The sequence below is a fragment of the Oryctolagus cuniculus genome, chromosome 18, assembly GCF_964237555.1.
Source record: "Oryctolagus cuniculus chromosome 18, mOryCun1.1, whole genome shotgun sequence".
Taxonomy (NCBI): domain Eukaryota; kingdom Metazoa; phylum Chordata; class Mammalia; order Lagomorpha; family Leporidae; genus Oryctolagus; species Oryctolagus cuniculus.
Window position 1 is genome coordinate 30,733,880 of NC_091449.1, and position 17,137 is coordinate 30,751,016.

At 52.9% G+C, this 17,137-nt stretch overlaps 1 protein-coding gene across 1 annotated transcript in view; it reads left to right on the plus strand.

The window, feature by feature from the left end:
- GPT2 (glutamic--pyruvic transaminase 2) overlaps positions 1–16,537 on the plus strand; it is a 40,330-nt gene extending 23,793 nt beyond the window's left edge. Inside the window, exons 7-12 of the mRNA XM_008248377.4 lie at positions 3,205–3,284; positions 6,464–6,600; positions 9,937–10,111; positions 11,487–11,642; positions 12,594–12,706; positions 14,277–16,537. Of these exons, the coding sequence (XP_008246599.2) occupies positions 3,205–3,284; positions 6,464–6,600; positions 9,937–10,111; positions 11,487–11,642; positions 12,594–12,706; positions 14,277–14,367 (752 nt within the window). The 3' untranslated portion in view covers positions 14,368–16,537. The remainder of the gene's footprint in view (positions 1–3,204; positions 3,285–6,463; positions 6,601–9,936; positions 10,112–11,486; positions 11,643–12,593; positions 12,707–14,276) is intronic.
- The last annotated feature ends 600 nt before the right edge of the window (positions 16,538–17,137 follow it).

The following is a 17,137-nucleotide window of genomic DNA, read 5'->3' on the forward strand; positions in this document are numbered from 1 at the left end:
ATAGGGTGCAGGGCCCAAGCACCTGGGCCATCCTCCACTGCACTCCCTGGCCATAGCAGAGAGCTGGCCTGGAAGAGGGGCAACCGGGACAGAATCCGGCGCCCCGACCGGGACTAGAACCTGGTGTGCCGGCGCCGCAAGGTGGAGGATTAGCCTATTGAGCCACGGCGCCGGCAAGATTTATTTTTATTTTAAAGGCAGAGTTGTAGAGAGAGATGAGGACAGACAAGAGAGAGAAAGGGAGCAGGATCTTCCATGTGCTGGCTCATTGCCCAGCCCAAATGGGGCTGCTAACGGCTAGGCCTGGGCCAGGCCAAAACCAGGAGCCCAGAGCTTCTTCCAGGTCTCCCCTGTGGGTGCAGGGACCCAAGCATTTGGGCCAACTTCTGCTGCTTTCCCCCACACAGTAGCAGGGAGCTGGATTGGAAGTGGAGCAACCAGGTCTTCAACCGGTGCCCATATCAGATGCTGGCATCACAAGCAGAGGCTTAACCTGCTAGGCCACAGCGCCAGCCCCAAGCTCTGTCCTTATCCTAAAGTTTGCATCATATGCATCAGTGGGATTATTTGCTTATGTTAAGTCTCATTTCCTCGACTGGTCTGAAGGCTTTTGAGGCTCTGGTCCTACTCAGTTCCTCTTTGTGGACCCCTAGCATTGAGTGCACATGGTTTTGCATATTTTGGTGCACAAATCCTTGTTCCTAACAGAATGTAATTTGGCATTATTAGCATGAGAAAGCAAGACCAGGAGGATTTGCAGGCAGATTCTGCCCACTGGGGAGCCAGCCCCTATGTGTCTGTGGAAATAGCTGCTGTTTCCCTGTGGAAACCAGCACCTGCCACCTTCCAGGAGTCCCAGAACCCTGAGTGTACTTCACATGAGGCCTGCTTGGTGCTTGCTTGGCAGGTGACAAGTTGATACCTTAGGAAAGGAATTGGTCTGTTGTTCAAGTCCTGGCTGAACCATACTGTGCCCTTATAAGATAGATATGTGAGGGGGCTGTTAAAAGGTTCATGGGAAGTAGAACTAACAATACTATAATACTAATAAATGTATTTTGGTGCAAAAAATTTTAGAAATCCATGCAATTTTTTTTAAAATTTTTTTACAGGCAGAGTGGACAGTGAGAGAGAGAGAGAGAAAGGTCTTCCATTGCCGTTGGTTCACCCTCCAATGGCCGCCGCGGCCTGCGCGCTGCGGCCGGCGCACCGCGCTGATCCGATGGCAGGAGCCAGGTGCTTCTCCTGGTCTCCCATGGGGTGCAGGGCCCAAGCACTTGGGCCATCCTCCACTGCACTCCCTGGCCACAGCAGAGAGCTGGCCTGGAAGAGGGGCAACTGGGACAGAATCCGGCGCCCCGACTGGGACTAGAACCCGGTGTGCCGGCGCCGCAGGCGGAGGATTAGCCTAGTGAGCCACGGTGCCGGCCGCAATTTCTTTTTCTTTTTCTTTTTTTTTTTTTAAGATTTATTTATTTTATTTGAAAGTCAGAATTACACAGGGAGAGAAGGAGAAGCAGAGAGAAAGAGAGGTCTTTCATTCGCTGGTTTACTCCCTAAATGGCTACAACAGCCAGAGCTGGGCTGATCTGCAGCCAGGATCCAGGAGCTTCTTCTGGGTCTCCCACAAGGGTTCAGGGGCCCAAGCACTTGGGCCATCTTCCATTGCTTTCCCAGGCCATAGCGGAGAGCTGGATCAGAAGTGGAGCAGCCGGGACTCACTGGAACCCGTATGGGATGCCAGCACTGCTAGGTGGCAGCTTTACCTGCTATGCCACGGTGCCAGCCCCGATGCAGTTTTTTCATAATACACATTTTCCATGAATTGTTTGAAGACCCCTTGAGTATATTTTTTCCAGATATATTTCTTATATTCCTTATGTTCTTTCATAGACAAAAATATAAATATCTTCATTTTTGTTTTTATTTATTTTTTATTTATTTGAAAGGTAGAGCAAGAAATATCTTCCATCTGATGATTCACCCCTAGGTGATTCATCTCCAGGCTAAAGCCAGGAGCCCAGAACTTAGTCCGCGTTTCCCACATAGGTGTCAGGGAACCGAGTACTTGAGCCATCACCTGCTGCCTCCCAGGGTGTTCATTAGCAGGAAGCCAGACTCGGAAGTGGAGCTGGGACTCAACCCCAGACTCTCTGATAGGGGATTCAGGTATCCTAAGCAACATCTCAACCATTGCACCAAATGCCCACCCTAGTATTCTTAACAAAGAAAGGATATAGTCTCCATACGGCTTTTGCTTCAGGCATATGTGTTTACATTGCAGGTGATATGTGTGTGCGTGTGTACACACACCTCAGCAGGCATGTTATGTACGTAGATAACATGGTAAAGGAAGCTGGCATCGTGGTGATGCTCTCCCAGCTTCGGCAAGCACACTGGGCGGCCCCAGAGCCACACTGACAGTAGGCCTCAGGAAATAGTGCGGAGAGGCCCACTTCTGCTTTGTCGCCTTTGCCCCTTCCCTCGCTTGTCCTGCAGTGTGTCCAGTGAACTGATGGTTACCGTCTTGATCTTTGCACTCATCTCTTGAGTGTTTCCCCTCAGTGTTGAGTTGAATTCTGAAGGACGACTGGGCCGGGAAGACTCAAATGCCCGTCCTGGGTCTGTAGCGACGCCTGCCTCCCTGCTAGCTGCTGACAGCTGACACCAGAGCTGGCGCCCAGGCTTATGCCTTCAGCTGTCACTCTGCAGGCATTCACTGGGCACCTGCTGAGCCCTGCCCCATGGAGACTATGTGCTTCCCTGGGGAGAAGGCGTAGTAACTCCCTCAGTTACCACACCAGCCAGCGCAGCTCTCTCCACATTTTGCTGCTGGCATGTAGTCAGAGGGGTGCCACTGCACCATAGGTTTAATTCTCTCAGTTTTATTTCCTGTTCCTATTGGCCCTTCTGGGCCTTCCTGCCCTCCAGCACACACACACACCCCTACCTGTCGTGAGATACTAAGAAAGCTGAGTGTGAAATGTTACTCCTGCTACACACCTGGCTTAAATGAGTCCTACAGTTGGAACTCAGCCGGAGTCCTTAGACTGACCCCACTGTCATGCGCAGCAACCAGGGAGGGTGACTCCTGGGGTCTTGAGGGAACACAGGACACCCGTGTGATTCTGTATGGGGTTCTGACCAGGGGACAGTTTAAAAAACATTACAACGTACATCTTGGTTTTCTTGGGGATTTTATAGGCCAGGTACAAAGCAGAAAGTGCATAGAAGATGTGATTCACTTTGCCTGGGAAGAGAAGCTCTTTCTCCTGGCTGATGAGGTAAGAGCAGTCTCAGCTCCCCCTGCAGAGGGGAGGGGGGAGCGTTGTCTTCTAGGGGGAGGGAACCAGGCCTGCTTTTCTGCAGTCAGAAAGAATTTTCCAGATGGTAGAAGAGCAATTTTGGCCAAGGATGAAGATGTTCAGTGTTGTAGCCTATAAGGCTGTGACCTAAGTTATTCCTATATTGGTTTAAACTCTTATAAATTTAGTTATAAATTTTAGAATTTAACCCATATCATTTTAAACTTAGAAATCAAAGAAAATGATACTGGGGTCTCGGGCATGTGACCTGATTGAGAGATTCTAACTGTGTCTTCCAGATTCTCTCCTTTTTCCATCCCTCTGTGTTGGTTTCACGCACAGGCTTGTTATCTTCCCAGCCTAGAAAGAGGGCTTTTCATCCTGTAGTTCCAGGAAAAGTCTTAGACTTGAGCCTCATTGGTTCAACTCCAGTCACACCCTTATTGCTGAACCAATCACTATGGTCCAGGAGTTGGACTATGCAAATAGACCAGGTGCAGAGCAAGGCTTCAGATCTCTGCCCTGTCTCCATAGACCTCTGGACACAACAGGTTTCCCAGAGGGCAAATCAAGGGGCTCTTACCCAAGAAGGGGATATGGGTACCCAGTCCTCCTAAAGCTGTGGTTCTTTGCCTCCTGGTGCTTGTGTAACTACCATCTCAGCCCTGAAGATGAGATTTTAATCAACTTTGTAATTTTTTTTAAAGATTTATTTATTTATTTGAAAGTCAGAGTTACACAGAGAGAGGAGAGGCAGAGAGAGAGAGAGAGAGAGAGAGAGAGAGAGAGAGAGAGAAGTCTTCTGTCTGATGGTTCACTCCCCAGATGGCCCCAACGGCCGGAGCTGCGCTGATCCAAAGCCAGGAGCCGGGAGCTTCTTCCATGTCTCCTACACGGGTGCAGGGGCCCAAGGACTTGGGCCATCTTTTACTGCTTTCCCAGGCCATAGCAGAGAGCTGGATTGGAAGAGGAGCAGCTGGGACTCGAACCGGTGCCCATATGGAATGCTGGCGCTTCAGGCCAGGGCATTAATCCACTGCGCCACAGCGCCAGCCCCAAACTTCATAATTTTTGCTTCTTAAACTCCAATTCTTTTTTTTTTTTTTAAGGTGTAATTATTTATTTGAGAGGCAGAGTTAGAGACAGAGAGGTCTTCCATCAGCCTGTTCACTCACCAAATAGCCACAACAGCCAGAGCTGGGCCAATCTGAAGCCAGGAACCAGGAGTTTCTTTGGGGTTTCCTACATGGGATGCAGGGGCCCAAGCACTTGGGCCATCTTCCACTGCTTTCCCAGGCTATTAGCAGAGAGCTGGATCGGAAGAGGAGCAGCCGGGACTCAAACGGGCACTCATATGGGTTGCCGGCATCACAGGCAGAGGCTTAACCTATGACGCCACGGCACTAGCCCCTAAACCCTGGTTCTGAAACCCAGATCTGTCCATTCGTCTCCTCTTTTGCAAGGAAATAATAATTTTTAAAAATATATTTGCTTGGCTGGCGCTGCAGCTCAATAGGCTAATCCTCCGTCTGCAGCACCAGCACTCCGGGTTCTAGTCCCGGTCGGGGCACCGGATTCTGTCCCGGTTGCCCCTCTTCCAGTCCAGCTCTCTGATATGGCCCAGGAGTGCAGTGGAGGATGACCCAAGTGCTTGGGCCCTGCACACACATAGGAGACCAGAAGGAAGCTCCTGGCTTCGGATCAGCGCAGTGCACCAGCCGTAGCGCACCAGCCATAGCGCACCGGCTACAGTGGCCATTGGAGGGTGAACCAACGGTAAAAGGAAGACCTTTCTCTCTGTCTCTCTCTCTCACTGTCTACTCTGCCTGTCAAAAAAAAAAATTTGCTTTATTTGAAAGGCAGTGTTACAGAGAGAGAGAGAGAGAGAGAGAGAGAGAGAGAGAGATTGATTGATTGATTGATCTTCCATCTGCTGGTTCACTTGCTGGACCAAGCCAAAGCCAGGAGAGAGAGAGAGAGATTGATTGATTGATCGATTGATCTATCTTCCATCTGGTGGTTCACTTGCTGGACCAAGCCAAAGCCAGGAACCTGGAACTCCATCCAGGTCTCCCAAATGGGTGGCATTGAACTATATTCCACTGCTTTCCTGGGCTCCGTGGCGGGGAGCTGGATTGGAAGCAGAACAGCCTGGACTGGCTCTCCTATGAGACACCAGCATTGTAGGTGATGGCTTAATCCACTGTACCATGATGCCGGCCCCTGCATGGAAAATGAAGATCCTTCAAATCCTATTTTTTTTTTCAATTTAACCTTAACTTCTGCATGATTTCTGGCTAATTGTTGCTTCTGGCACATTGCTTTCCTCTTTACTGTTTAGTGCCCTGCCACCCGCACATGCACACAGCTTACCTACCAGACTGGTGCCATAATTAATAGTTGATGTGCTAGGATTTTCATTCCTAATAAAGAGGAAGGGCAGCAGAGAGACCAGGGTTTTACTAATGACCTGTGTACAAACCTTCCCTCTGGGTCTGGAGGACGGCGCCTGGCTGTCTCTCCGATCTCCATAACTGGGTATGGGCAGCTCATCTCAGGGCGCAGAGTGAGATACTCTGGAGACAAGGGGCAAGAGTGGGTGTGGCTGCTGCTCTGGCAGTGAAAAATGGAGCGAAAAAAAAAAAAAAAAAAAAAAACCACAAAATATTGCCAGACTGGAAAAGTGTGGTAAAGGAAACTGAACTGGGCCAGCTCTGCAAGTCAGCAGGCCAGAGAGCAGGTACATCAACTGCTGTCATCGTCATTGTTGTCAAAGGAAGTGCACATGGTGCTTTAAGGGACAGGTAAGGATGGAAGCCCTTGGCAGAGCACTGGTCAGATGAGATAGAAAGGAAGCCTGGAGACCGGGTTGGGGGAAGCGAGTGAGCTCCTGAGCTGTTAAGTTCAGTGTCCAGCCTGAGGCCTTCCTCCTTGCTTGTTCTGGAAGGTTCCTGCAGGCACACTCTAGCTCATTTCTAGAAGTGGTGGTGAAGGCCAGGCTAGCTGGTGTATTCACGACCAGGCCTCACACACCCTACTGCAGGCTAACCCTAAGCACCTGTGCCCTCCTCTCCCTGGGCTCTGTCCCCTTGGCCGCCCTCGGCAGCAGCCTCTCGAAGGACTTGCAGTGACCGTCCCTGTCGTGTCCTCCCCTGCAGGTGTACCAGGACAATGTGTACTCTCCAGACTGCAGATTTCACTCCTTTAAGAAGGTGCTCTACGAGATGGGACCCGAGTATTCCAACAACGTGGAGCTCGCCTCCTTCCACTCCACCTCCAAGGGCTACATGGGCGAGTATGTAGTCCTCCCTCCGTCCAGGGCCTGCCTGGTGCCAAAGCTGCTGCCTCCTCGGCCGTGCCCTGAGGTCGACCCACTTGGACAGAGAGAAGACAGCCCTTACTTACTGCTTCTGCTAATCTAAGAAGTAGGAAGAGACAGACTGTACCTCCCCAAGGGTGTGGGAATCACCCCCATGCAGGGATTCAAATTCAGTAAGGCTGTGGTGAAAGAAGCCAGACTCTGAAAAACAGGATCTCCCAGCACCTCCTCACACCTGCCAGCCCTCCTACTGTTGCTCCAATACCAGCTGAAGTCCAAGGGGCTAGAGAGAACAGGTTGAAGGGACAAACAAGTGCTATTATGCTGATGGACCAAGCTGTGTATGCAAGGCCGCCTGGCACTGGGTGACCCCAGGGGCCAGAGGGTCAGCTTCAGTCCTGTGTTTGTTCATTCAGCTAATATTTACTGAGCATTTGCTGTGATTTTAGCAGTAACTCCAGCAATCTCTGCTCTTGCAAAGCTCATGTCCTAGTGAGGAGAGAGAAAGGTCATGTGTCAGGTGGAGAAAAGTAATTAAAGAAGAGATAGGAACCTGGACGTGGGGACAGAGGTCACAAGCTATGCCGATACCTAGTGGGGAGCACTCCAGGCAGAGGGAATACATATGTCAAAGCCCTGAGCTGAAAGTATGATGGGAACAGCAGGGAGGCTGGAAAGGGGTGCGCTGGGGGGTGAGTGGCAGAGACTGAGACCAAAGAAGTCGCAGGAGGCCACAGCACCTGGATTACTTTGTTCCTCAGTGAGATGGAGGCCATTGGAGGGTGTGGGCAGAGGTGTAACCTCCCCTGAACTGTGTCTTCCTGCACTCCTGGTCGCTGTGGGGTTGGGCAGGGGATGGAAGTGGGGACCCGGCTGGAGGCTGCTCAGTCCTCTGGGGTGCAGGTGAGGAGGAGATCCTGGAGGTGTCTGGAGGTGGAGTTGACAGAGGATGCTGATGAGAAGATAGGTATGAGAGAGAGGAGTCCAGGATGAGCCCCAGGTTTCCCATTCAGACAGCAGGAAGGATGGAGCTGCTGTCAGCAGTTGCAGGTGGTTTGGGGAGACAGCAGGAGTTTGGTGTTGGACATGTTACAATTGCAAATGCCTGTTTGAAGTCTGTGTAGAGAGGGTTGTGAGTCTGTAGATGAGGCTGGCAACTGGCTGTAAGTTTGAATGTGGGAGATACTAGTGTAGGGGCTGTTAGGTGGTTAAAGCTGAAGGCCTGGGTGTCTCACACAGCATGAGTGTTCTAGAATTGGGCCAGGCCTCCACTGCTTGGAGGTTGAGGAAGAAGAGGAGGAAGGACCAGCCAGTCCACAGCTGAGGGCCTTCATTCCTGCTTGGCAGGGCTTTTCTGGTGTGCCGGGTGTCGGCATGGGGGTGTTGGTTCTTGTTTGTTAGGCTGGAAGTCTATAACTGAAGCTGGAAGAAATACACTGTGGCCAGGTCAAGAGAGCTGACCCCTGGGTTGTTGCCTAATGACCTGGCTTTATTTGATCTGATCAACCCAGTAGCAGCGCTGACTCCATGTTGGACTCTGTGCACTGAGTGGCTCTTGTCTGAAACGGATTGGTTCATAATGGCTCGTTTTGGAGCTCCGATGTCTCTTCCGTGCCTGCCCATCTCTGTCTCTGTCCCTGGTTGCTCTTCATGATCAGGCCCCTGGAAGCTGGAATGCTGAGGTCTGCTCTGCTCTCAGGCCCTGATTACCTAGGATGACACAGCTCTGCTCAGCATGATTTCCTGCTCATCAGCAGAGCATTGGCTAGGACGCTCTTCCTCTGCACCTGCTTCATGGGGAGCCTTTCTGAGACGCCACCATTTATCTTGCTGCCTCAGAAAGTCCAGGCCAGGGATCAGGTGGGATCTGCTGTCGCCAGTTCGTCTCAGCAGCGTGATCCCAGAAGCCGGTGCCCTGAAGTTGGGGATGAGGCATACAGAGGGAGGTAACCCAGCCTCCGGCCTCAGGGGCCTGCATTTCTGCCATCCTTGATCCAAGCCTTGCGGCCATAGCTCCCGAAGGTGTGGCTGCTGTTGCTGATTTGGTTTAGAAAGAGTTTTTAAAAACTCACTTCACAATCCCAGCTTGCTTTTTTTTCTTATTCCCATTGTTATATTTTTTACTGAGATCAATTTCAATTGACTTTATACACATGTGATTAACTCTGTTAACAAATAGAAGGAAGAAGAAAAAAAAACAAGACTGTTCCTTGACAGTTGACAAGGGCTGTTCAAGTCATTGCTTCTCAAAGTATCAATTTCATTTCTACAGATTTTCTTTTAGGTGCTCTTATTAGTTATCACAGATCAGGGAGAACATAGGGTATTTGTCCCTTTAGGACTGGCTTATTTCACTTAGTATGATTTCCAGATTCATCTATTTTTTTTGCAAATGATTAGATTTCATTATTTTTTTAACTACTGTGTAGTATTCCATAGAGTACATATCCCATAGTTTCTTTATCCGGTCTTCGGCTGACGGACATTTAGGTTGATTCCATGTCTTAGCTATTGTGAATTGAGCTGCAGTAAACATGGGGGTGCAGATAACTCTTAATTGCTGATTTCATTTCCCTTGGGTAAATAAATTCCTAGGAGTAGGATGGCTGAGTCCCAGTTTATTTTTGCGTGATTTGACTCTGATCAGTCAGGAGTCTTGGCAGTAAGTTACAGAACTCAACTTGAACTGGCTTACTCCAAATAGCCATTTTTTTTTTTTTTTTAATCTATGTCGGCAAAAAAGTGCAGGAGCTTGACAATGTCAGTGGGACCTGTCTCTTGCCCCTGGCTCTGTCTTGTTTTCTTTCTCAGCTGGGCTGTCCTTTGAGCTGACGGCCTTGGTTCAGGCAGCCGAGACAGTTGCAGGCTGGTGCTTGGTGCCTGGTGCTGGAGGCTGTTTTGAGCAGAAGCTGGTACAGTAGTGTAGCAGGCTAGGGTACTATGACCCAATGGCCCAAAGCTACAGTGCCTCAAACAGGATGGGAGTGTAGCTCTCTGTGACATAACAACCCAAAAGTGAGCGGCGTCCAGGGCAGGCTCTGCTCCCTGGAGTCATGCGGGCTCTGCCTTCTCAGCTGTGGCGTTGGTCACTAGTTCAGTGTCTCCATTTCCCAGGAGTAGGGAAAGGGAAAGAGGAAGGCGAGTGCTCGCTACTCGCTTAGGAAGAAGTAAATGTGTGCACATCACTTCGTTCCCCTTCCTGGCCCTTTGGTGTTATGGGCTGGGGGTGGCTGCAGGTTCTGGCTGTCCAGGTTGCACCTTTGTCCAGGTCCCTGTACCTACTGGGTACTCTCCCTGTCCTCAACCCTCCAGGTGTGGATACAGAGGGGGCTACATGGAGGTGATCAATCTGCACCCTGAGATCAAGGGCCAGCTGGTGAAGCTGCTGTCAGTACGCCTGTGCCCGCCGGTGTCTGGGCAGGCTGCCATGGACATCGTCGTGAACCCCCCGGTGCCAGGAGAGGAGTCCTTTGAACAGTTCATCAGGGTGAGTGTGCGTCATTGCAACCAGGGTCACAGGTGAAATCCTGCTGCGGCCAGTGGCCAGCCTGGCTCCAAACAGCTGCCACGGGTGGCCAGGTGAGTGTGGCCCCCAGGGGACGCTCATGGGTCCCCTTGGTGCCTGAACCACCCCCAGGAGCTGGTGAAGCCCCAGTATGCAGAGGGCTGTGTCTTAAAGTGGGAGGAGTAGGGCTGCAAGTGGGCAGGTGGACCCTTCCTCCTCCTCCCCGTGAGACACTCAGGAGGAAGGCCCTGTGTCCTGACAGCCCGCTGGGAGATTCTGTTAAGCTGAAGGCAAGAAGGGGATGTTGGTGGGCATGGCGTGGATTGTAGGCCACGGGCCTGCCTCTGGCCTAAGCAGGCTTCTCCCAGCCCTGTGACCCAGCCAGGGCCCTTTGATTGCAGGTGACAAAAGCTTGACTCCCAAAGAAGGAATCTGTGGGTCACATAATCAAGACATCAGAGTCCCACTCTTCTAGCCTGCGTCTTTTTTTTGTTGTTGTGATAAAATAACATGTGACAGAAGCTTGGCTAGTCTGACCCCTTTTGGGCACTCAGTTTCGTGGCAGCATGGACAGTCATGCTTTGTGCGGCATCCCCAGCACTCACCCCACGAGCTCTCCCATCATCCCAAGCTGAAACCCCGTACCTGCTACACACGCACTCTGTTCTCTGTGAACTCACCGATCCCGATTCTCCCTGAAACTGCCCTCTCCTTGTGCCTGGCTTTGTCTCACTCAGAGCTCCGTAGTCCAGTTTCATGGCTGGGGGTTGTGTGCGTTAGAAGTCCCATCACGCCGAAGGCCCAGTCATCCTCCACGTGGATAAACCACACGTGGATAAGCCACACGTGACTTCTGCGTGCACCTGCAGCCTGGCACCTACTCCCCACCCCCCACCCCCAGTACCTGCAGAAGTTCAGGACGACTCCAGTCCAGCTCTGCACCGGGCACTGACCCTGACTGGCTTTCCCTGGGCCATGTGTTTCCTGCACAGCACATGGACTGAGAGTATGGAGGGAGGGTCCCCCAAAGGACGTGGTTCCAGGGCGTTCCATCCAGGGCCACCAAGACGGAGAGGCAGGGACTGGTTTCCCTTATTCTCAGGAATGACATGGTACAAGAACAGAGCCTGGGGCAGGCTCCCCGGGACCTCCCTGGTGTCCTGACTGTCCCCACACCCAGGGCAGCTGGTGGTCTCCTAGGCCCACCTCCCTGACTGGCTGCAATCGTGCACATACAAGCTTGCCTTTTGTCAATCTGCCCAGTTACTCCGGGGTCCTAGGGACAGCCCCCAGTGGCTGGGGCCCATCCGCATCCACCGCGACTGAACTCCTGTGCTCTCTGTCCGTCTCTCACCAGGAGAAGGAGTCCGTCCTGGGAAACCTGGCCAAAAAAGCAAAGCTGACAGAAGACCTGTTTAACCAAGTCCCCGGGATTCACTGCAACCCCTTGCAGGGAGCCATGTATGCCTTCCCTCGGATCTTCATCCCCGCCAAAGCCGTGGAGGAGGCTCAGGTCTGGGACCCGGCCCAGCTGGCGCGCTGTCCCCGGGTTCCCTTGGCGGTGGCTGGGTTGGGGGCTGCTGCCTCGGGGAACAGAGGTGCTGAATCCTGTGTCCCTTTCAGAGGGGGTTCTCCGCCAGCACTACTCATCCTGGGCTCAGCCACAGTGGGGCGCTGTGGTGATGGGATGAACGTGAGGTGGGCCCTGGTGGGAGAAGCCCCCGAGAACATTGCTGCTCTGAAGGGAGGGGCCCGGGTGTGACGCAGACAGAGGCAGCACCAGGCACTTCCTGGGTTTGAGTGTGCAAACCAGTCACCTGTTAAAACGCCAAGTCCGGGCCCCTTAACCTGCAAGGGTCTCGAGATGTCACACTTCCCCAGGTGGGACCACACACCCCACTTGGAGGATCGGGGCAGAGCAGAGTTTCTGGAACTGGATCCTCAGCCTATTCCAGAACCTCCTAAATACGTGCTCACACCTCCCAGTCCAGGCCCGACCCAGCCGACAGCGTCAGAATCGCTGGTGTGGGAGAATGTGTCTCTCGTGGGCTCCCGGTGATTGCTGTGCAAACCACGCGTGAGAAGCATCCTTCCACAGTGTCCCCCAAGAAGCCTGTTCCCTGCCAGCCCCCTGGGTGCAGCTCTGGCGCTTGGGCACACAGGAGGCCGCCCTCACGGCTTGCTCAGCAGCTCCCAGGGCACGGAGCATGGGGCAGGGGCACGGAAGAAACAGACTGACACTCCCCAGTGCACAGCAGAGCGCCACAGCCCCCAGCCAGCCTGCAGCAGCCTTGGGGGTCTGGTTCCCTGCCCCAGCTACCAGCAGTGGCCTTGTCCTCCAGGAGGGGTCTTGCCATGGCAAAGACTACCTTCTGTTTCCATGGCACTGGCTTTGAGCTTTTGAGGGTGCGTACATACAGTGTGAGGCCAGGAATGGATCTTAACCCATGCCCTGCTCCTGCAGGCCCATAAGATGGCCCCAGACATGTTCTACTGCATGAAGCTGCTGGAGGAGACCGGCATTTGCGTCGTGCCCGGCAGTGGCTTCGGACAGAGGGAAGGCACCTATCATTTCAGGTACCATGGTGCTGCGCCCGCGCTTATTCAGGGTAACCGGGGCATCTTAACAGAGGGCACAAGGCTAGAGACGGGTATCTGGAGCCACCCCTGCCCTGCCCTGCTGCAGAGCCAAACTCAGACCCTCACCCAGAGAGTGAGGAGAACAACCCCAGGGTCATCTGCAAGAGGCCCGCCTGGCTGTTCTCACACTCCCTTCGCCACCTCCGGCTGTTGAGTTAGCATCAGAAGCTTCCCAAGGGCTGCATTTTCCTCTTTATTTCCACATCCCTTTAAGCTCTGTGACAGCATCCAGGTGCCAGGCATGGGGTGTGGCACACGGCAGGTGCTTAACGGCTCCATGGCTACCTCCTGGGCTGTGCACTGACACATGGGGGATTCGCCCCGCCTACTGCGATGCCCTCACGGAGCCGGCCCCGGTCCTGCTGCCATGCGGTGGCGTTGCTGACTCGCAGAGCCGAGCTGGCAGCAGCAGCTCTGCAAGGACCTCCCCGCCCGCTCCGTTCAGAACAGCATCTTCTCCACGCAGGTTGCTCTCAGACGTCTCCTGTGGCAGATGCTAGAAAAAGAAATGTCGTGAGCTGGTGGCACCTGGAGCCAAGCCTCGACTTAGTGACGGTCGTAGGTGGTGTCCCCAAGATGGGCAGCCCATGGCTGGTTGACATGTTTGCCCGGTCAGGAGCACCTCCGCCATTCCTGCAGGCTGCCTCCAGGATTGGGAACAGAGTGACAGGATGGGGTGGGGGCAGGGTTAGTTACCATGGCAACATGGGAATGCTTCTCCCCCTTTATTTATTTTTAAAAGATTTATTTTTTTATTTGAAAGGCAGTTACAGAGAGGCAGAGAGAGAGAACGAGAGAGAGAGAGGTCTTCCATTCCCCAAATGGCCACAACAGCAGGAGCCGGGCTGATCCGAAGCTAAGAGCTTCTTCTGGGTCTCCCAGGTGGATGCAGGGGTCCAAGCACTTGGGCTATTTTCTACTGCATTCCCAGGCCGTAGCAGAGAGCTGGATCGAAAGTGGAGCAGGCAGGACTTGAATCGATGCCCATATGGGATGCCGGCGCTACAGGTGGTGGCTTTACCCTCTACACCACACACACACACACACACACTGTTTTTACCAGTCCCTCTCCATCATCCCAGTTGCTTCCTGTTGTTCCTCTTCCCCAGTCCCTCCAGGTTGCTGTCGCGTCTCCCCCAGACCCCCTCTGGTCCCCGCCCCCTTTGGAAATGCCCATGGTGGGGATTTGTCTGAAGACTGTCCCACTGTCAGAAAGTGACCATAGAGATAAAAGACACATCTAGCAGGAGCAAAGTCTCATGTATATGTAGCAAAGACCAAGCGTCATGCTCTAGAAAGTTCTGTACACCTGCCCAGATGTTGTGCAGGCCTTCCGCAGTAACAGTGGGTTTTTCCTATTTGTTGGCTTCCATGCTGTCCCTAGTTCCTTGCTTTTAGGCACACACATTACTCATGTAGAGAGAGAGTGTGGGAAGTTGGGGGGGGGCATTCCACTCGTGCGGGGCTGTCTGGGGCAGCTCGCCCACACCTGCCGCTCTCCTTGCAGGATGACCATCCTGCCCCCCGTGGAGAAGCTGAAGACGGTGCTGCAGAAGGTAAAGGACTTCCACATGCAGTTCCTGGAGAAGTACGCGTGAGCTGGCCGTGGGCCCGGGGGACCCGGTCCTGGGCTTCTCCTCCCGGCCTCTCCCAGAGGCCGCTGGCCGCGTCCGTCAGCATCCTGCGCAGGAGACGTCTTTCTCTGTGCCTTGACGTTGGGAGCACTTCTCTTCTGAGCAAATGTGAATTCATGCTGTCCTGGAGGCCCTGTTTTTTTGTTTTTGTTTTTTGTTTTTTTGATGCAACCAAAGTAGAAGGACTTGCTCAGCAGGTGTGGCTAAGGTTCTCCAAATGTGTTACTGTTACTGTTTGGGAGAAGTTCATCTGGGGTTTTCAACAACCAGAGTGTGCTGGGTGCGATGATTCAGATCCGGAGAATCGAGCAGGTGTCAGGAAATGTCTGACTTAGCCACAGGAGGACCGGGAATCTGAGACTCGCCCATGTGATCCGTGAAATAAAGCCCTCAGCGGTGCGAAAATCTAGTCTTTCCAACGGCAGGGGGCCGAGCCCACTCGGCTCAGACAGGAGGCAAAGACAGGGGCACACGGGTTGGCCCAGGTTGTGGTGGACACTGGGGGAGACGCTGAGGTCAGAGGGTTCTGCAGGGAGGAGTGGGCGCTAGCTGGGCTCCAAGTGGAACCAGGCCTCTGCTGCTGAGCTGCACGACAGGTGGTGAGGACTGTGCCCAGGGACGGCTTTGGGGACGAAGGATGAAGCATGCGGAGGCTGGGACCCCTGCCCGAGAGGTTTCCCCGGACTTCAGGGTTCCTGGTACAGCCCAGCAACGCCCCAGGGAGAGGGATTCTGCCCAGTTGTCAACCCCGGGGGCCAGTTCTCTCCCGGGGACTTGATGGCGCCTTCACTCCCGTCGCCCCCTGCTGGTGGCAGCAGGGACAAGGACAGACCAAAAATGTCCTAAGCCAGGACTTGACCCACCTGACAGTCAAACTCTTGTAGTTCCTGGAATTGTTTCAAAGTGAATTCGACCCATTTTCTGGCTCTCCCTGGGTGAAAGTACCTGGTAGCTGGGCGGCTAGAGAGGAGCGAGTTGTGATTGGAAGCGTTTTAGCTGGAGGCAAAGTGCTTCGCCTCCACGTTAGCTGCCAGCTCCCCTCCCAGGCGCTGTGCAGTAGCATCGGTTGTCCCTGTGGGCCTGGAGGGTGTCGTCCACCAAGCACGCAGACCCTCGGCCCACACTCCAAGGGAGCAGGTGCTGCGGGCAGCAGCTGGCTCAGCGGTCTCTTCCTCTTCACCAGGAGCTCTCCCCCAGACCTGCCTTCTCCAGTGGGCAGTTAGGGAAACCAAGGGCAGCTCAGGACCCAGCAAGCCTCAGAGTGGAACTGAAGGAGCTGGAGAGGGAAACCTGCAGAGGCTATGAGAGCGGCCCCGACGCTGCAGTGTGCACCCTGGGTGCCGGCAGGGGCACGCGCCGGAGGACTGCAGCAGCCCCTGCTGGCGTTACGGTCCCCGAGAAGAGAGCAGCCACAATCTCCAGTAACAAAAGGGAATATTTTGGAACTTTTCCTTCCTTATAAAATCAAAGAAATTGCACTCGTGCTTGCTGTATGGTACATGAGCCAGGACGGGTCCCAGGGCCGTAAGGTCCCTGGTGGAGAGGTCAGATAGAAGCTAGTATATTTTTTATATTTTTGTAACAGTTGCTTTTTTCATGGGGAGGGGAGGATGGGTTAGTATTTATAGTCTTAACAAGTCCAGTAATTTTTTAATAAATCTCTTCAGATTATAAATAACCCCCTTAAAACTTTGCAACGTTTACATGATTTTTTAAAAGATACCGTCTACCTATGGTTTGCTTTTAAAAATAAACGAGTAATAAAAGGTCAGCTGGTATTAGAGGTTAACCCGAGGCCGGAATGCTGACCACAATAGATGTGATTTTCTACGCGTTTTATTCAGGTGCCTTTGCTGTTTGGGCACCACCCAAGAACACCGTTTGTGACCTGGGGTCGCACTTTGAATCTGCCCCTGTGAAGTTGCTGTTAAGCCAGATGCTGGTGGGGGGGCGTGCCCTGAGCCTCGGGGCCAGGCTGGGTTCCGTCCCCGTGTGTGGAGTGTGCAGGAACCGCAGACACAGGCTGCCCTGTCTGTGGCTGTTTCCCAACCTAGGCTCTCACAGGCATCTCCCAACAAAGGTACCTAATGATAGCTGTGCTGGAAAATTCTAAACAATAAACTGTGTGTCCAAAGCGGCGGCTGTGTCTAACTTTCCTTGTAGTTTACATCTCAAAACAGAGTGAGCATCACCAGTTTCATATCCTCACTCATTGCCGTGTACCTTTCTGGCACCATCGTGAGGGTCTTTTCCTCCTAAACATGTAAACCCCAGTAACAGCTTCTCAGCTTCCATTTCTTAGGGTCAGCCCTGAGATTTATTTATTTATTTATTTATTTATTTTTTTGTCATTTGAAGTAGAGAAACTGTGCAGTCTTTGAAAGACTTAGAATGTTAAAATGAATGCAGACTGTGGGTTTCTGGAAGAATGGCTTCTGCATGGGGCTTGGGGCAGTGGGCCAGGAAGGGGAGCTGGCAGGAAGCTCTCAGGCAAGTGGGAAAGGGTTCCTTGTCAACAGAAGGAGCTGTGTTCATTTGCCCCAGGCTTAAATATTTGTTTTAAAGATTTATTTATTTGAAAGTCAGAGTTACACACAGAGAGAAGGAGAGGCAGAGAGAGTCTTCCATCTGCTGGTTCACTCCCCAGTTGGCTGCAGCGGGTGGAGATGTGCTGATCAGGAGCTTCTTCCGGGTCTCCCACACAGGTGCAGGGGCCCAAGGATTTGGGCATCTC